The 21,072-nt window shown below is 40.3% G+C and overlaps 1 protein-coding gene across 3 annotated transcripts in view; it reads left to right on the forward strand.

Annotated features, from left to right (window-relative positions):
- Positions 1-21,072, forward strand: part of NHSL1 (NHS like 1) — a 119,953-nt gene that overhangs the window by 11,384 nt on the left and 87,497 nt on the right. The window contains exon 1 of one of the 3 annotated variants that reach the window (XM_031456432.2): positions 12,067-12,821. The exons of the other annotated variants lie outside the window; for them this stretch is intronic. Coding sequence (XP_031312292.1) covers positions 12,806-12,821 — 16 coding nt within the window. The 5' untranslated portion in view covers positions 12,067-12,805. Of the gene's footprint in view, positions 1-12,066; positions 12,822-21,072 lie in introns of those variants that run through there. 3 annotated transcript variants of the gene reach the window in all.

Below are 21,072 nucleotides of genomic sequence, written 5' to 3' on the forward strand. Positions count from 1 at the left end.
TTGTGTATTGCTTCAGTCCTGAGTGGCTGGGGATTCACAAAGCTTACAAAAGGCCATTTGTGAGTTTACCTTGGTGGGGGGTTGTGGCTGGTTCTTGGCTCGGTTGCTGTGGTCATCTTGACTGGTAGTTATTTATTTACATCATTTTTTTTCACCAGTGGAAAGTACATAGAGTACTTTCAGTTCCTGGAAAAAGAACTTTGATTTTCACCTTAAAGTAATGTATTGCAGTGTTAATCAACACACTCTATTCCAACGATCAAAAGATCGTTGAAGTCCTTTCTTTCCTTGTTAGCTTTTTAGGTCCAGTTCTTCGTCCTTAAGCATGAATGTCTGAACATCGTTCTGTGCTAAGGATCCCAGTTCTGTTTGGTGTGTAAGCAGTTTTTGAGGCAGCTTGTTGCATTTGGGATGTTCTCGCGTGTTTCATGAAATGAGAACGACTGGGACTGCTCTCTTCAGCGTTCCTTTGAATGGTCAGACCTTGGTTACATCCCACACACTGGGGTATGTGTTAGCTTACCCAGTTGATCTGTGTCATTGTAACCACGTGCTCATGTCATTGTAACCAGGGAAGTTATGTCACTGACATTAGAAATCTTGAAGGTTATGTTTCCAACTCCAGCTAATAAAGGTCCGAACAAAAACCCGGTAGGTAGGTTTCCCTCTAGTTTCTGAGGAGGCTGAGCTAGGTTTCTCTCCCATAAATGCTTGTTCAGAATGGGGGAAAGAATCTTTTACAGTGGGCCCGTGATGTGAATGCTTTGAAGTTTTCAGTGCCCAAGAAGTTTAATCGTAGTTGTTCAAGTCAGTGACTTTCAAAAGTTTTGTCTGTGTCCAGAGTAACAAATATACTTTACATTTGCTTGTAGTCTACACAACACATATACATACACACATATATACACACACACCACACACATATACACACACACACACACACACACACACATACATAATGAAACAAAAACTTTGTGAAACTACTTAGCCTTACTGCGTGGCTACATGTGATACTATTTTCTCTTCGATTTTATTCTATTCTGTTTTATTAGACAGAAGTTGTCAGTCCCAACCTACTAAACTGACTTTATCACTCTCGATTAGGTTACAGCCTTCAATGGGCAGAATAGTGGCTTGAGTAGACTTCACTTCTGTTGGTAGGGATTACCATTCTGAACACCAGCTAGCTCCTTCACATGTTATAATGGCATTTCTGCAGATAATCCACTGTCATTTCACTGTTGTAGAAAGGCCTGGCACACCAGAAGCACCTTGAGAGGCCGTGTAGATTAGTGGTGCATCTCAGGAAACCATCTGGTCTGAAAGCTGACAAACGCTGTGAGCGCCTGAGCATTCACTTGCCATAGTGAGTCCTCCTCCAGGTGTCCCCTGTGTGCCTAGACCAGGGCCATGCGGTGGATAAGGGAAAATGCTTGAAAACTCGCTGGCAGGACGGAGCGATTTCCGGTGTGGGCCTGGCTCCCTGCTGGAGCGCAGCCTTGCAGGGCCTGCCGATGCCCCTGCCAGCCAGCCCAAGGGGAGGCTCCTGAGTAGCAATGTCTGGTGAGTTTCTGCCTTATTCTGGAGATTTCTCTGTCATGCTTACTGGCCTGCTGTCCGCGTCCCCCCATAGAGGAAAATTAGTTGAGAAGTTCAGTCCATTTAACTTTACTTTCAAATCATTGGACTCTAACCTGTGTATGTATCAAGAGATCCTATGCCTGAACTGGAAGAAAAGCTGCATTTTCTTTGGAACGAGTTATTGCAAAAAAAAAGAAAACCTGATGATTAGAGAAAATTTTCTATTGTGTTCATATGGGCTACATGTTAGCTTACACAAATTGTTAGAGGAAGATGCCTTTTATTATTTGTATTTCTGTATAACAGGAGCTTGCTTCATTCATCCTTCAGAATTCTGAAACAATTAAAAGTTTTATTGAACATCTTTTTAAAGCATGCTCTGTGGATAGAGTCTGTTTGCAGGTCATGGTTTACCCAGTACTCATTCATGTACACTCGTGTATGGTCTCATTTCACCATCCTGACAGTCCTGTGAGATGGGCAGGACAGGTGGTGTCACCCACCCCCTTTTGTGTTGAGAAAGGTGTCCCTGAGAGATTGTGACTTGCCTGAAGCCTTGTAGATAATAATGGTGTAGTTGGACTTGAACCCACTTCTTGAGACTTAGTCCCTCACTTTCTCCAGGACACGGGGTAGTGTCTCTGCTCGATCCTCAGAGAACAGTGGAAGCTTGTTTTGATGCCTTGGTGTCACTGTGAGTAGTCGCTGAACCTTGTAAGAAGCTGGTGACACCCTGGTGGTTGTTGAGGTTTGTAAGGATCTCTGCTTTGGCACAAAGTGGGTCTCCACTGCCTGCTTTTTCTTCCTCTTTTGCTGTGAGGCTGTTAGCTTTCTCTTTTCACCTGTGTAGTTGTGCCAGCATCTTGTCCCCACCACTCTCTGCTCTGCTATTTCTAATACGTTACCTTGGTGTGTAGGGTCTGGTTTATTATAATATTGTTGACCGGAAGATTTTAAGACAATCCTAAGGCACAATCCTGTGAGTTTTACCATCTGTCCAGAGACCATTTTGGCTTCTTGCATCTTGGCCATATTTTGAGTGGCTGAGTTTTTCAGAAAAGTGATCTCTTAATAAGTGGGATGTTCTGTGATATGTAAATATGTTTTTTGCACATTTATCTTCTGTTGGCTTTTCCTTTTACTACAGTCGAATAAAGCACTATTTGTGTTTGCATTAATGTTATAGAACTGTGACTGTATTTGGGCGCCCCAGTTCTTCTTGTAAATGTTACATTTAAACATGTCTATAAAATCACTCTGACTTTGCAAGTAGGGTTATGGCGTTGTTTCACTTAAGCAATAACTTTCAAGCTGTGGTTTCACCATTAACCACTTTCTCTAATGTGTTGACTTCTCCCTTCTCTCCATCTGATCTTTGGACACCAAATTTATTTTCTTGTTTTTCATATGGTTGAAATTGCTTCTCCATGTCTTCAATTTCATATCTTTCTTCACATCATTGCTTATTTTTTAAAATGTCCAAAAATAGTGATGGTAAGGCATGTTTCTTTTTTTTTTATCGAAGTGTAGTCAGTTTACAATGTTGTGTCAGTTTCTGGTGTACAACATAGTGCCTCAGTCTTACATATAATATGCATATATTCGTTTTCACTCTTTTTCATTATAGGTTACTACAAGGTATTGACTACAGTTCCCCGTGCTCTACAGAAGAAACCTGTTGTTTATTTTATATGTAGTAGTTAGTATCTGCAAATCTTGAACTCCTGATTTATCCCTTCCCACCCCCTTTCCCCCTGGTAACCATAAGTTTGTTTTATATGTCTGTGAGTCTGTCTTATAAATAAGTTCATTTGTGTCTTTTTTTTTTTTTTTTTTTTTTAGATTCCACATATAAGTGATACCTTATCGGTATTTTTCTTTCTCTTTCTGGCTTACTTCATTTAGAATGATGATCTCCAGGTCCACCCATGTTGCTGCAAATGGTGTTATTTTATTCTTTCTTATAGTTGAGTAGTAAGATGTATTTCTATCATCTGAAATTCTACTCCACTGAACATTTTTAACCAAATACTTTAAATGACATTTGATCCTCATTAACACAAATGCAAATTGTATAAAATGTCACTTAAAAAGTTGATTTGACTCCTGCTTTTTGTGTGAATTTTCTAATAAACCACTAATATCCCAGCACTCAAAACTAATAGGACCATTTTTTTTTAATATGACCTTTTAATAGTCTGCTGAAATTCTCTGAACATAAGAGAATTGATAAAAGATGCTCACTCCTGTTATCCAAAGCTTTGGACACCCAACATCATTCACGCTGTGTTGTGTTTGTGGAGTCTCAGGGATGATGGCAATTGTAAAGACATCTTTCTTTTTGGATGAAGTGAAATTTCAAAGAATTCTGACTGTTTTGTATATACCTAGATAAACCAACTTCAGCAACTCTTAGCTCATGGAAGCAATGACCACGTATTTTCCTCTCTCAGTGCCATTGAGAGCATTTTAGTAAATATTGGTATATAGTCCCCAAATCGGAGTTATGAAGAGATCCAAGTAGAGTTCCCTTAAAAAACAAAGCTAATTGGTTAGGGCTGGGAGGATAACCTCGTGTGGCCGATGAGAAGCGGGGACCCGGGGAGCTGAGTTCACTTGCTTCACGGCCTCACAGCCGAGAGCAGCCCGGTTAGGCTGTGCTCTTATGTCCCTCTCGCCTCTTTTAAATGGTACTGAGGCTGTGTTTCTTTCTCTTAGTTTCTTTAGCTCTGACATTCCCGACTGCCCTGTAAAGGTCAAGTGACAGATTCCTTTGCTGACCTTACAGAACAGGTTTTGGAAGCTTTTCACCCACTCTGTGTCACACAGAAAGTTTTCTCAATAGATGTGCCGAAGACAAGCCACTTCCTAATGGTGGCAGAGGCAACAGAGGGACAGCATCAACCCTGAACACAGGCTCTCCAGTGTCACTTTTACTCCACTTACAAAAGCAAAATTCATTCAGATTTTAAATAATTGAAGGAAAAAACAAAAACGAAAACAAAGCCCCCCAAACAAACAGAAAACCCCAAGGGTCCCAGGCTGCAGCCTTTCCTTTGTATGAACTGAAGTCCTTAGAGACAGTTGAATAACTTAATAGAGCCGTCAGAAGCACACCTGCCTCAAAAGAAATAAGTGCATTTGAAACTGTAAACTTGGTATTCTGTTTTTGACATAAGTTTTTTCTTCTGGAGGGACTGTGGGTTTTTATTATCATTAATAGCTGAATTTGCAGGGATTCATTAAATAAAATTAGAACATGAAGTAAATGCCAGCTACTTCCATCAACAGAACTGTGGGTGACTTCTAGTAGAACTTTACTGATGTTAAGAAAAGGAGAGAGGGAGGGAGAGGGAACGGGGTAGGGGCCGGAAGGGAAAGAGGAAGAGGTAAAACAAAAATGAAAAAGGAAAAGGCTGGGAGCTGTTTGTCATGATCTCAGAGGAGGGTCAGAACAGAGTTGTTTCTGTGGGATGCTCTGTTCTCTGCGGACCTTGTCGCTCTGTGATTATCATGCACCACGGCAAGATGCCACCCTGAAACTGGTCTGCCAATTTGAAGAATCATTTTCTTGCTTATTTTTAAACTTCTAAGAACAGAGAAAAAGACTGAAGGAGCCTAAATGCTGTGGTTTCCTTAAACCATTATTGTTGTAAATCCTATGGGTCCTGAAATAACTTGCTGTTCCTGAAGTTTCAAACTGCCTGACTGCTCAGAAGACTTGGCTGTTGAAAGGGAAATGGTTAGCTCTTTCCTTTAAGCGTTGTCCCCAAGGCTTAAGTGGGTCACAAGTTGGAGAATGTGGTGATTTCAGAAATAAACTACCTTTTTAAAATGGAAATTCTTTAGTTCTTTACAGAGAGCTTTGAAGTTTTCAAATAGAGTTGGCTTCAAAATAAAATATTTTAAATTTATAAATCTTAAGTAACTTAAATATTAAAGTATTCGATTGTGCAGAAATTATCAGTAGCCTGGGCGTTTTTAACTTGGTGTCTTCCTTTTAATTTTTATGTTTTTGCTTGATGATTAAAAGTAATTACAGTCCAGTTACTCTGGTTATGGGCTTATGTTTTACTAACAAGTAAATTGTGGCAGAACTTATGTTCCTCCTGGTTGGCTGGCACTTGATCTTGAATACTTTTGTAGTCTGACTTCTCTTTAGAGTGATTTAGGATGGTGATTTTGTGGGTGGAAGAGTTGCACCTGTTTCTGTAGTTGAAGGTTGATTATTGTTTCAACTTCTTCAGATTACTCAGATGCTTAGGAGAAAATGATACAAATGACCTCTTTATTTTAGGTTAGTTGTATTTTTTTTTTTTTTGTGGAGGGGGAGGGTGGCCATTGATATGTGTATTCTGGGAGTCAGTCCCTCAACAAACACATGGATGAAATATACAGCGTGAAAGGATGTAAGGTTATTTTTGTGTGCATTAACCTAGACTCTCTAAAATACAGTATACATATATTAGGCACCCTGACAATGGCAAAGCTTTAAGAGCATGAAATTTGCACTCTAGTGGTTTTATTTTTCTCCTATAATACATTCCATTGTAAGTTCACTAAGAAAGGGGATCTGGGGTCATTATTATGACATCTTTTGGTGTCCTCCCTCTAGCTGGACACACTGACTTCAACATTCTTGTATGAATACTTCCAGAAAAATTCTGTTTTTTTCCTGCCCCCACCCCCCTTTTCCACTTCTATCATCCTTCAAACATTTAATTTGGGCTGAATGAGAGAAGAAAAAACTGCTTTCTGAGTTTGGTGAATGTGCCTTGAGAGAGAACGGTGTGTTTGTGTTGAAAATGAAGCCTCTTTGGACTATTAATCTTTAAAGAAATGATGATTTATAAAAATTCTACCATAAGTTTAACTATTCAGTAACTATTCTTTAATGATGAGTTTTAATACAGCTTTATGTGGGGAAATAGTATCTATTTATCAAATTTTACAGGATGTTAAATATTTTTATGACTTTTCATGAGAATCATTATGCTATTAGATATCTCATCCAGGTTTCCAGGTTTTATACATTCTCCACTATTTGCTTTTGGATGAACTAGTAAAGATAATAATTCTGTAAGCATTGATTGTCTGTTGGGTTTCAGGCACCTCACAGGGCACTGGAGGTTAAGTGTGAATGAGCAAGTCCTTATTTTGAGGAACTCTCATTTTAGACAGAAATGTGACACTGTCTGAGCTGCATAAATAAAGCTGGGGGAGAGAATCGTGGTCAGAGGTGGCTTCAGAGAAATTAAAAAAACAGGCTGTGGGAGGGGGGCTGTATTCCAGACAAAGAAAGTAGTAGTCTGATCAAGGACAGTGCAGCTACAAGGCCATATGGAATATGGAACAGAGCCTACTGATGGGGCCCCTTAAAGGGATATGTCCAGAAAAGTTAGGGAAAAGAACTGAATTCAAGTCCAAAAGAGCCTTTATTGCTAGATGAGGAGTTTGGGGTTTATTCTTACCTTGTGTTTTTTACATAAGTGGGAACATGATTTTCTCCCTGCAAAAGGAGAGAATGGAGGCACTGGGGCTCTTTGGGGAAGATGTAGCAGGTATGGAGGTGGATTAAGAGGTCAGAAGACTCAGAAAGAAAGAACAAACTACTAGAAAGTTATAGAGGAGTATTAGCACTCGAAGAAACATCTTAGCCGTAGGCACTACCTTTGGAAGCTTCATCAGACTGGATGCGTGGAGCAAGGTGTCACAGGGAAGGCGCCTTCCTGCTGCCGCTGCCTGGGGGGTAAGCTGTGCCCCTGAGTGGGCTAGACCAGAGCCAGTGGACAGCAGGGGAGTCCAGGCAACTCTGCACGTCCTACAGGGATCAGGAGCAGCTGTCGGATTATCTCAGCTAAGAGCTCAGGTCCACTTGGACACTCATTCTCGGGGGAAATAGGACCAGAGGGGCCCAAGGGTTCTTTAAAAAAAAAAGAATCAAATCATTTGGGTGTTAGGAGAGCTAGGGTGCCATGAATGAGATTACAGACACATTTCTTGATCAGGAGCCAAATGGGGGCTGCCTTCTTGGTTGTGATGTTAAGAAGTCTAGAGGTGGCTCTGAAGGAAAAAAAAATGGAAATAACTCTAAGGATTGGCTCAGGAGAGCATATTTTAAAATGGTCAATTAGAGCAGAATTTCTATGATTCCAGGAGAAAACACAGTGATGTGAATGAGGCTACGTAAGGCTACAAGCCATTGAAGAGCCCCAGTGCAGTGTTTGCGGGTTGCCTTAGAGCTTTGTGATTGGTTTGTGTCCAGCACAAAGTAACCTGTCTCTTTAATGAGCCAGGATTCAAACATCTCCTAATGGAAAATTGACTGCAGAGAAGATGAAAGTTGCCCTCGGGATCAAGTAGGTCAGCCCTGGCTACAGCGGGCAGAAAAATCCAACAGGATATAGGGTCAGACGATGTTAGGAGGGGGAAGTGTCTGGAACAAAGTCCTATGTTCCAGATTCTAGATAATGAACCAGCGCTGCCTTCAGAGGTGGCCAGACTAGGGCACCACCACCAGTGGTCACTCAAAGTTATAATGCTGTCATTTTCTTTCCTTCTTTATCTTGGGCTTATGATAGTCATATATATACACAGAAAAACCCAGACTGAATCTCTCTCTTTTCTGAGCAATTCAGCATATTGTAAGAATGAAATACTCCAGAACAACAGGTGAGATGGGACTAACTAACACTTTGGTAAGATGTTCAGATGGTACCGCTCAGCCTTGGCCACCAGAAGGGCTTCTCCTCTGGTCATCCTAATATGAACAGTATCAGAGGGTTTCAGCATCTTCAGTCTCTAGCAATACAGGGGTACATGGGAGCACTGGTGATCGGGAACATGTCTTACGGCTCCTCAGTTTTTTAAAGCACTGAGATATGCCTAGAGATATATGGCTGAAAACAGGCCTTGCTAGATCATATTCTATATGCTATTCATACTCAGTCAGGCCTGATGGAATACCTTTCTAGTTGATGTGAAACAGCCCCTCGAATGGGTATGGATAAGGGTTTTTCCATCTACATCTGACTTTTTGGTTAAGAGTCACAATCAGGATTCAGGAGGAAAAAATACGGCTTGCCTGTTTTTCTTGGATAATTTTTGTTTTGTGTTTTGCCAGGAACAAAGTAGAATTTTGAGGCCATCTAGGCTCACTTGCTATATGCATTATGCAAATTAATTCCTAATTTACCCACATTCCCCACTATTTTATTGAGATCAAACAAAATTTTTTAGCTGGCCAATGAAATAGCACTGGAGTGGTTTGGAAGACGTAAGTATCTAGACATTTTTGGCTGTATGTGTGGCTACCACTCCCTCTGGCCAAGGTAACAATGTTAAACTTTAACGCTGATGCTGGATGTTGTAATGCTAACAAGGGAAAAATGTGGTTGGGGCTCTAAGGTCATGGTTGGCAAAGGGAGACCTTTCTTCTGCCCAGAGGGCTGGTCAGTCCTGCAAGCCAGCATCATCCTGGCCCACTCCCTTCACATAGGCTTCCTTAGGATTTAGTTTTGAACTTCAGTAGCAATGATCCGTTGTGGTAAAAACAATAATTTTTTTCTTCTAGTTTTATTGAGATATAATTGACATACAGCACTGGTGCACAGCAGAATGGTTTAACTTACATACATCATGAAATGATGACCACAGTAAGTGAGTGAACATCCATCTCATACAGACAGAACATTAAAGAAATAGAAAAAGTGTTTCTTCCTTGTGATGAGAACTCTTAGAATTTACTCTCTTAACAACTTTCATATTTACATAAAGCCATGTTAATTCTCTCTCTCATGTTGTACATACATCCCTAGTTCCTGGTACACAACACAGTAATTTAATATTTCTCTGTATTTCAAAATGATCACCATGGTAAGTCTAGTTGTCATCTGTCACCTTAACAAAGTTATTATGTAATTACTGACTATATTCCCCAAACTGTACATTTCATTTATTTTGTAACTGACAATTTGTGCCTCTTAATTCCCTCACCTATCTATGTCCCCCCACTACCTCCATCCCCAGATAGTAATTTTAATAAATAGTTCTTAATATTTTTCCTAATTTGAACTGTATGCCTTTTCATGTTTTATTTTTCAGATATATTCACAGTTGTTTGGTAGTGAAGACAGTGAGTTTATTTTTTTAATGACAATCTGATTTAATATTAATAAAAGCCTGTTCTATCTCCACTGCCTGCATTTCATGCTGTGAACTTTTCAGAGGATGATACCTATGATTTCACTGATCTAATAGAAGATGGTATTTGTGCTTTTGAGCAGTGTTAGTTATATTATGGAAGGATTTTTTTTTTTCAGTAAAAATTTAGCCACTGTAAGTACAGCAATATGGGAAAAGCAGGTTTTAAGCCCATGTGATCATAAACTGAAGTCAGTTTTAAAAGGAAAAAAAAAAATCACATCCCTTCTTCCCCAGTTGTTACCTTGCTAAATGTATTAGTTTCCTTGAGCTGCGGTACCAAAGTTCCACAAATGGGGTTGCTTAAAACAACAGAAATTTATTCTGCCACAGTTCTGGAGGCTGGAAGTCTGAAATCAAGGTGTCTACAGGGCCACATGCCTCCCAGGGCTCTGGGGGAGAACATTTCCTTGCCTCTCCCAGCTTCTATGGCTCTAGGTGGTCCTTGCCTTGTGGCCACATAACTCCAGTCTTGACGTCCATCTTCATGTGGCCTTCTCTGTGTCTCTGTTGTCCTTTTCTGCCTCTTATAAGGATACTGGTATTGTCCTTAACACCATCCTAATCCAGTATCATCCCATCTTGATCCTTCCCATAAGTATGTCTACAAAGGGCCCTATTTCCAAGTACGGTCACATCCTGAGGTTCTGGTAGACAGGAGCCTTGTGGGAGGGGAATGGGACACTATTCAACTCCTTACATTAAATTATAGGTATTTTAACCTGGTTAGCAAGAGTAGCTTGATTAGATGGTAATAGGCAAGAAGTATCATTGATCATTTATGAATTTTGCACATTCTTCTATCATATGATTTATCACATTGTATTATAGTTATTTATTTACCCACTTACCTTTTGCATTGTCTTTTTTCCCTGACATAATACACCTAACAAAATGCTTATCTATGTTATACTAATATACATATCTATATCTATATATGTCACAGCAAAAAAAATTAATGGAGTAGGTTAGAAGGATAGACTTAGAGTTAATTTAGCCCCATCTTTACAGGTAGGAACTGCTGTAGAGACCAGCTAGACAAGGCTACAGATGCAGCTGTGGTCATGTTCTCTTTACTTTCCAATTCAGGGTTCTTTGTGGCATATCAGATTATCTCTATATTAAAAGGTTTAACAATGATTATTCATTGAGTGCTGTGAAACACATGCAACCACGCCAAGCCCTGTGTACTAATCTATGTTCAGAGATCTTAACTCTCCACAGTGTAGAATTTCTCTCTCTGTGTGCAATTTAAAAAGTTGAATCTAACCCACAAGGAATATTTCTGCAGTTCACACATTGCGTGGAAGACCACTCAGGAAAGAATAAAGAATGACTCTGAGCCTCTGTGGGGAGGGTCACATGGTGCGATGGAAAAGGCTGAGTCAGGTGGTTTGACTTTGATATTGACGTGGCTGCTACTTAGTTGGGCAACTCACCATCTCTGAATTGGTCTCCTTAGTGAGAGATGCTTTGAGGTTTTTTCCAGTTCTCTTCTAAGAATTAATATCCTTGTTTGTCATTCCACATGCAGGTTTTTTTTTTCCCCCATCCCAACCAGCTTCTGGCTTGGGATCTCTTGGGTTTCTCTGTGATCATAGCAACTAGTACAGCGACTTCCACATGGTAGGGAACTTATTAACCAGGCCTTGCTGGTGATACTGGAAGATGAGAAAAGAGCTAGGCTATTCTGAGCCACATGTTGAAAGCCAGAAGACACAGAGCATCCATAGCAGGTAGCAAGGGCTGCAGCAGGCACCCCAGGACACAGACAGACAGATAAACTGGTTCTGTGAGTCAGTTTCCTGTATCCTGTGGAGTCAAAAGGAAGACCTGCACACAGCAACAGGCCTTGGGAACAATGGTCACTTCCTGTGACCAGGAGGCTTGAGAGTCTCAGAGGGTCGGGGGGCCGCTGGCGGTTCAGACGGCACTTTCAGGCAGGGTGCTCCCGAGGCCACGTCTGTAGACTGTTTCTCTTCAGATCTGCAATAAAATTCCTTCTTTCGCCTTTCAACCTGTGTTAAAGGGTTTACAGTAAAGTAAACCTTGAACTTGCCAGAGTGAATTTAGCTTTCTAGAGGAGGAGGAGATGCGTAATGCTCTGATTAGGGCTGCAACAGTGTTAGAAATTCACATACTCCAATGTCAGCTTCAATACTTTAATCTTTGTTTCCTCATGTGAAAAACTGCCATGCCATGGAAGTGTGCCACCCTGCGCGTTTTTAATCCTCACACACAAATATAGTAATAGTGGTAGTAGTGGGGGGTGGGTGGAGCTCGGTGGTAGAGCGCAAGCTTAACATGCACGAGGTCCTGGGTTCAATCCCCCGTACCACCATTAAAGAACAAACAATCTAAAAAAAAAAAAAAAGTAGTAGTAGTAGTTTAGTCGTAGTAATAGTGATAGTCAACACTTCCATTGTGCTTTACTCTGTTTTGAGCACTTCACACACATCCACACGTTTAGGTAGACTCAGACAGCTGTGCACAGAATTTCACATCATAATGTTTAGTGCTAATTCTGAACCAGTATAGGAGTTGTTCCAGATCAGGGGGGAGAAAAAAAGAGTGCAACTAGGAATGGAATGCTGAAGTCAAAGAATAGTCCTGATAATTAATAGCAAACAGTTAAACCAAATCGAGTGATTTCTTTTTTGTGTTGTCGATCACATGAGGGGCTACATCGGCTGCAATGGAAAATGCTGACGGATAAGACAAACAACTGGGCTTGCCCCGTGCTCCACCGCCCTGGACTGGACGGACAGCGACGGCTCACCCCCGGCTCCCCTCACTTTCCAAGACGATCCCGGCCCATTCTAGGGTGTGAAACAACGCGTGACAGATAGGGAGGTGTCAGCAGCTCAGCCCAGAAAGCTGGGGATTGGGCAGTGGCTTCCTGTAATCACAGGCGCTGGCTGACTGCCCCGCTCTCTGGCAGTGAGGGCCGGGGAGGTGGGCTGGGAGACAGCTGTGCCTAGCGCTGCAGGCTGCACCAGCCCCTCCATGGAACTGCTTCACCATGTTCTGCCTGAAAGGTGAGGGGGCTTGGGGTCCACTCGGGCTGGAAAGTGGTAGTTAGAAAAATGGTCATTTGGCCTCAGAGTCTAAATCACAGGGCTGGTTCTATTAGGATCAAAGTTTGGGGGAGTTTTGTTAAGTATGAAAGTGAAAAAGTCATTGTTCTTTTTTGGTTGCAAACAGGAAAAAAGACCTCCCGCTGGGGAGGTGGGATTTTCTTTCAGACAAAAAGATTTCTCTGTTTGGATGTGTCTTGTACATGTTTTGTCAGAGACGAAAGTAATTAAAAGTTTAGAAACTTAATAATTTAAGTGGGAGTGGTTTACAGTAGTATGAGTCCTGTTAGAGATGTTTTCATGGGATGAGCTGCTTATGTAAAGGAGTAGAGTGAATAGAAAGGGGGAATGATTCTGTTGTTTTAAGCTTTAATGTGTGAATTCAGGAAGGAAATTAATTTCACCATGGAACACACTTCTCGTTCTCACAATGTGTTTATTGATTATAGTACTTTGGGAAGTACTGGAAGATGATGGATATATGTAGTGATTCCTTGATTAGTTGAAGAGCATTTTCTCTTCTTAGGCAATTATTTTTTCTTCAACTCTATATTTCTTCCAACTCTTGTCATAATGTAATTAATTTCAGCATTTGAGAGTGTGTTTTTCTATGAGATTGTTGAAATGGGGGAGTGAAAATGAATTTCCTTCTAACTGGAGTAGACTACTTTGTTCATATCTTTCAGTGTATGTCATTCTGTTGATGTGAAGTTCCTGACAGCTTTTCAATTTTTGGAAATAAAGTGATCTCGGCTTGCTTTGGCTCCTTTGTCCTCACTCTGTTACTGAGGTATAGACGAGGGTTGTCTAGTCTCAGCCTTTTCAGTTTTAACCCTAACCGGACACCTTAAAAACCACCAATGTCTTTAATATTAAACTTTAAGTTTGAGATATTTATTTATATGGTTGGTACAAATTTGATAAAATTGATGGGGTAAAAACAGAAGAAAACATCACAGCTTTCTCTCCCTAAGAATTCAACTAATTCTTACTCTAGAGTGTATCAAGTTGAAGTGGGTTTCTAAGGGGTTCGTTGGCTGAAATGAATTTGAATATTTTGGGAAAATAATTTTAGATAAAATGAGTTATAAGCTCTCATGATGCTGTTTCTCAAAGAATTTTCGGCTTGGGAAAAAGTGTAACTGTGAAAAGCCAAAATTTAGTATTATTGGACAAGGGTGCATGCTACCCTAGTGTAATTTCCACAGTCTAGTTGAAATCATTATGATCTAATGATAGCTTCCGGTTTAGGATTTTTAATTGAATGCAGGTGTGGAGTTGTTGCAGGGCACGACTTCTGCTTCATCAATGTGTTTGCCTCCACCCATTCCCATAACAGCAATTCCATTTTATTAAAGAATCTATCAATTTCATGGACTCTAAGTTTCCGTGGTAACTTAGGAAATTTTTAGAGAGTCAAGTGAATGGCACGTGATGACAACTGAATGCTTTTATGCTGAAGTGTGTGTTCTAATCAGGAATCCACAATCCCCTTTAAAGCCCGCTTTCTGATCTCCCAGCAGCCAGCACAGCAGTTGACATTTGGCTCTCTTCCTGTGATTTATAGCCTCTTGGTTTACAGTAATGATTTTTAGGTTGCCCTTGTCCTGCATATGAGGCCAACTCATGATAAAGTCATTGTGAGTGAGATTAAACACAGGAATATTAAGGGCTACTTGAGAGCTTTGTGTTCTTACTATGTTTGTGTTTCCCTCTTGTTTCTTCAGAGGATTTCATTAATTGGCCCGTTTCTGAGGCTACCTGAGGTCTTAGGAACTACTGAGTTAGTGGTTTCGATTAGTGTGGATGTTAGAGGAAACACGACTGCCCTTCTTTTGGGTCAAATCATGTTCCCATGTATTTCTTTTGATTGTTGAAAGAAAACACATCAGACAGCCTCCCCCCTTGATGGAGGGCTTCCTTTTCTCCATTTAGACTGTCTTTTCTGAAGTCATGTCTACTCAGCTTTTGGTCAGTTTAGTGCTAGAAAAAGTGCCTTCTTTGAAGAGAGATGTCATCTTTGTCACTGCTGTTGGCTGTAATAGTTCACATAGTTACAGTCATTCTGTACTATCGCCATGGAAATAGTTCCGATACATTGACTCTGCCCAGGTACGTTTCGTGTGAGCGACGTCTAAGCTCCCAGGCTGTGGGAGGATGTTCCCTCATGTTCCGCCAGGGTCCCTGTCATTCCTGAAGTCATGGTGTGTTGTCCCTTCACTGTGTAATCAGTGGCCTGGGAAGTGAGTGTCCGGCTAATCAAATAATATGATTAACAGGAAACACCAGGCATATACTGTATACCATTCATGGATTGCTCTATTTTCAAAAATTAGAATAAAATATTTTTACCTCTAAAGCTTCATGGAACATAGTTTAAGTTTCTCTGAGATGATCCAGAAAAATGCAGATTTCTTAATTACAGTGCACCAGCTTCATCTTTATAAATATTAATTATCTCTTCAGCGCATCTCTTACTGAGAAGACAGTTTTTTTCCTCTTAATTTCCAACCCATCACAGTTTGTGAAACAGAAAATCACGTGCTGTGCGATAGTGCCACAGTGTCAAACAGTTGTAGTGAAGTGCTCAAACACTTAATTTTGCTTCCTGTGGTAATCTTAGTGTAGACTGGTCAGCAGAACATTGGCACTGGCTAGTGGACAAATCTGCATTAGTTTCATAGCGCTGCTGTAACAAATTAACCACTAAGCGAGTGGCTTAAAACAGAAATTTCTTCTCTCACAGTTCTGGAGGCAAGGTGTTGGCAGGTTCATGCTCCCTCTGATGTCTCTAGGGGAGAATCTTCCCTTGCCTCTTCCAGTTTCTGGTGGCCTCAGGTATCTCATGGCTGGTGGTAGTACCTCTGTCTTCACATGGCCTTTTTCCCTTTGTGTCTCTCTGTGACTCTGTGTCACATGTTTTTTTTTTAAAAAAAAAAAACAAGGACACCTGTCATTGGATTTAGGGCCCACCCTAATCCAGTATGTGACCTCATCTTAATGGATTACATCTGCAAAGACTTTATTTCAAATAAAGTCGCATTCTGAGGTTCCTAGTGAACATGGATTTTGGGAGGGACACTAGCCACCCCATATTAGAATGGACCATGCACAAAGGCACACTGACTGAGGGCCGCATTATAGGGGGTGCGTTTAATGGAGAGCTGTAAGGGTGACTGTCCAGTGCACCTGCTTTGATGATGCATTGGAAACGTGGAGCATTGCAAACTTAAGACAAGTTTGTAGGTGTAGGTAGAAGGGTTGACTGTTCACCCACTCTGGTCAGTCATGCAAAAGAGAATTCCGCCTTTTATTTCCTATAAACGATCCAGTTTCCTTCATGAACTCTGATCCTGCTGAGGAGGGGAAAAACAAAATTGAATTTAGTTCACTGCAGTCAACTCAGTGTGAGCCAAAAATTTAAACAGTTGCGTTAGATAGCTTGGTCTGTTGGATGACTCAGTCTCTTAGCGTTTTCCTATTATCTCCTTCTCTCCAGAGTGGATTCTGTTGCTAAGTTTCTCCCTTATTAATATAACAGAAGTGATGTGTGCTAAATTGTGTACTTTTGAATCATTGGCTCGATCATTACATAATTTTTAAAACATTAAAGCAGGAGACTTCTGTGGGTTGAGTTTAAAAACAAGGTTTTATTTTAAAAATGTCCTTGCTCTTAATATGGAAAGGATTAATACACAGAGTTTTCTGTGCTCTGAGAATAATTTCAGTATGTTTCGTGACCATCATGGGTCTGAAGTTTCTGAATTTAATGTTGGATTTTTACCTGATCAGCATTCTCTCCAGGGGTTTAAACCTGGCTTTGGTGTTGGACTGGATTCTTTCCCTCCCTCTTATTCTGTGTTGTCCAAGATCTAGAAATCAAGTTTCATGGATTGGGAAAGTGGTGCATTGTGCAGAGTGGGCGTATCTCAGCTGCCTGCATACTCAGCATGGTGGGGTCCTGTCTATTTCCTTTCCTGCTTCACAAGTTACAGATTTAGGAAAGCCTTTAGGTTGTCTAATAATAGCAGAGTTATGTTGGAGATTACAGCTATGAACTATGTCAAGCATGTCCTTCTGCTCCCAGGAGGGCAGTTCATCCTAGAGACTCAGCTCTGTCCTTCCTCCTCGCGCGCCCTGGAACCGATCACAGGCCTCTTGCCAGTTGTCTCGTGTATGTTGTGCATGTAAAAGAATTCCTTAGATTCTTTTCTTGGCAGCATTTGGAAAATAATGTCTGGAATCAGAAACAGATTTGTTATTTCTGTGCTGAAACAAGTGCATTTTTCAAGTTAGCTAGCAAGCAACCATTTGCTCTGGAAGGTTCCCCACCCTTTCTTCAATCCAGTAATAAACTGTCAAGTAAGCCAAGTTTATGCTATTTTACTGTTCAATTCTGAGCATCATTTTAAGAGATTTGAACAATCAAAATGCAAAGTGACCCTGGGGATGTTGCATCTGTGTGAGTCTGGACATTTTATTATCATACAATCAGATTCTGAAATTTAGTTAAATTAGCAGCCGCCTTTAGAACCGTAGTCCTGCAAGTCTCCCCTATTCTTTCCCCCTCCTTTCATCCAAAAATTGCATATAATTGCTATCCAATATCCTACAGTTACCAAGGGGAATTCACATTTGCTCAATCTGCAATTTAAAGTAGCACTTTTAATAAACACACTGGTGATATCATGCATTTTTCAAACTGGCGGGCAAAGCCCTTGAAATTTAATAAACCAAACAAAGCTGGCTCTTTATTTCCTTTGTCTTTCTCTTGAAAACTTTATCATGCTTTCCAGTTCTCTTTCTTCCTTCCACTACTAATCAAAATCTTGCTTTTAAATATGTTGCAGTGGAAACCAGATCACCACACTGAATAGATGATCTAATAAAAACTAGGAGATGCTATCCTTCAGGAATGAAAGAGCAGTTAACAGAGCTTTGCTGCCCGAGGCGCGCAGAGCTGGGGGTCAGGTTGTCTGTGGGGCATGCTCTGTGCAAGAACAGTGCTCTGGGTAATTTGGTGGAACCAAATCAGATGACTCGAATTCCCAAAAGCATTGGCAAAGGTTTCCGTTAAATTCCCCACTTGAATATCCCATTTTTACCTATTGTTTTCTTTGCTCATTTCTGCGTCCCTCTTTTCCAGTGTTTTTCCTTTCCTCCTCTAATTGCCCATTGGGGGAGCTCTGTTATACCTAAGAAGCATTGAACTCCCTCTAGTTGCAAAGGTATAATCGGTAATCTGCACACATGTTAGTAAAGGTGATAGTTAGTAGATGAAAGCAGATGGGCCAGTGTGATAAAGGTGATTTACCGCTCAGGACATCCTGTCACCACCATCAGCCAGGCACAGAGGTTTGCAGGGGTATGTATTTTTCTATTTTGAACATCAGAAGAAAATTCTGCTGAAACAACCTAAGGGTCTTTAAGCAATTAATAGCTTTTACATGATTAAACGCATTGGGGATGCAGGGTAGGAAGATGGAGATTCTTTTTTTTCTTCCATTTTTCAGTTTAATTATGTAGAATTGTTATAATTTGACTGCACATGTATTGCATATAAATACATATACACAATATACTACACATCTAAAAAATTTTTTTAAATTTATATATATATATGTACTGTTCATTGTTTCTAAGAATGTTTAGAGCTTTAACTTTTTAAACTTACATAATTATCAAAGCCAACCACAAAAAAAGAATTAATTCAAAAAGATACACACACCCTGCTATTAACAGCAACATCATTTATAATTGCCAAGATATGGAAGCATCCTAAGTGCACATCAATAGATGAATGGATGAAGAAGATACAGCATATATATATACAATGGAATACAACTCACCCATAAGAAAGAAGGATATTTTGCCATTTGCAGCCCTTCGTTCACTTTTTTTTCCCTACTTCAAAAAACAGAATTTTATAACTGGCATAAACATTTCCATTGCATCAAAAATAATAAAATACCTAGAAATAAACTTAACCAAGGAGGTTATCTATTCTCTGAAAACTGTAGAACATTGGTGAAGGAAATTGAAGATGATACAAAGAAATGGAAAGATATCTCATGCTCTTGGATTGGAAGAGTCAACATTATCAAAATGGATGCGCTACCCAATGCAATCTACAGATCCAATGCAACCCCTGTCAAACTACTCACAACACTTTTCACAGAACTAGAGCAAACAATTCCAAAATTTATATGGAACCATAAAAGACCCCGAACTGCCAAGGCAGTCTTTTGTAGGTCTTTTTATTTTTTTTCTCTCTCTCTTTCTCCTTTTCTTATGATTTGATGACTAGAGAAGTTCCTTTAACATTTGTTGTAAAAATGGTTTGGTGGTTTGAATTCTTTTAGCTTTTGTTTATCTGTGAAGCTTTTGATTTCTAGGAAGATGGAGATTCTTAAATTGCAAAATGTCCATTGTTTTATGAAACCATATATGGCAATCGCATTTGAAATTAAGAGGTCTTCATTGACAGGCAGCAGTATAATGACAAACTATTTGGTATCATGTTTGCAATGTTCATCCTCCATCGGCTGATTATGTCATATTTATCAGGTTTTGTTAGCTTAGATTGGGTTTAGAATCTTTATTGTTGATATTGTCAAAATGGGGCTAACACTGAGAGCCATTGAGACAAAAGTCCTTGTGGACTTGACCGAGGGCTTAATTAGGGTGGTGGGGTGGGAGGGGTCTTGCACAATAAGAAAAATGTGAGTGCTCTTTGCCATTTCTTCACTGGAATGTCTTCTTATAACAAAAAGTTATAAATAGCATAAACTGAGCTTTAGGAACCATGAGTTGAAATGTAGTGTAAGTGAATTTACAGTTAAGTGGAGAATGGTTTTCAGAAGTCAGATTATATATTACATGTTTGTTCTTGAGAAGTTTGGCAAGACAGCATTTGCAAATAAAAGAGGAAAATCTCTCCTCTGATGACCATAAGAGGACATCTATGCTGCTCGTGGTTTTATTTCACTGAGTGAAACTGGGCAAGCTTCGGAAACTTTTAGAATGAAAGCCGGGACACAGGCATCTCCCAAGTCGCTGACTTCCGGAGGAGTGAGGGCAGGATGCGCTGTCACTTGCCTCACAACTTAGGAGAGGAAAGTGGAGGGCATCCAGATTGGTTAAGGCGGCTTCGGGAGGAGGCAGGAGTCCAGGAGATTCCGGAGTTGGTAGAAGATTGGCTGGGGAAACTAAGAAGTTGAGAGCAGTGACTTTTCTGCTTTCAAACAGAAAAGATTCCTCAGCAAATGAAAAGGGAGCCTCAGAAGATGCCTGTGAGGTGTTGTGGCAAGAGAAAGCAAAGCATGTGGAAGCACCCAGCCCTGGATGGTACCCCGTCTCTCCTTCCTTAGCCATGGCTTACAAGTCTGGAGTTTTTGCTTTATCCACACCCTTTCCTAATTTTAAGAAGACAGGGAATAGGGGTATAGCTCAGTGGTAGAGTGCATGCTTAGCATGCATGAGATCTTGGGCTCAATTCTGAGACCTCCATTAAAAAATAATAATAATAAAATAATAATAAAATAAAAAATAATAATAATAAAATAAAACTAGGGGGGAAAAAGAGGACAAAGGATGCTCTGGTCCCTTCTTTTCCACTAGAAAATTATTGCTGTAACAGAATCCTGGTTTTATGTACAAAAAGACCAGTATTATCCCAAGGTGATATCTAGATTCATCCAAAATTTATTGATATTCTGAAATACCTCTGAGGTTCATCACATCAGATCAAACTATCTTGATAGAATTTGGGGTGTAAGTATTTATTTACTTATCAGATTTTGATGGGCTCTGATTATGTACCAAGCACCTTCCACTCCATGGAAAGCCTTCCATCTCCCATGCTTCTGGACTTCTCCCAGGCCCAGGTCTCCTCGGCACTCAAGAGATTTCCAGCTGTTTTCCTGTCATCTCAAAAGGGGCTCCTGCTTATGCCTGCTTTTGGTGGCGAGGAGCTCCTCTTTCCTCAAGATACCGACTTTGAAAACAAAGGAAAGACAGAATTTTCAAAGGGTTTCCCTGCTAATGATGACCCAGATAACAAAGCATTAACAGGTGAGTGAAGACGATTCAAGAAATCTCAGCTCTGTCTATTGATAATATAAGCTTGAGTAAAGATCTCCTTAGCTGTGAGAGTAGCTTCTACTGGACAAAATATTGAGGATTAAGTAACAACTTACATAAGATGCTGGAC

This window comes from Camelus dromedarius, chromosome 6, assembly GCF_036321535.1.
Source record: "Camelus dromedarius isolate mCamDro1 chromosome 6, mCamDro1.pat, whole genome shotgun sequence".
NCBI lineage: Eukaryota > Metazoa > Chordata > Mammalia > Artiodactyla > Camelidae > Camelus > Camelus dromedarius.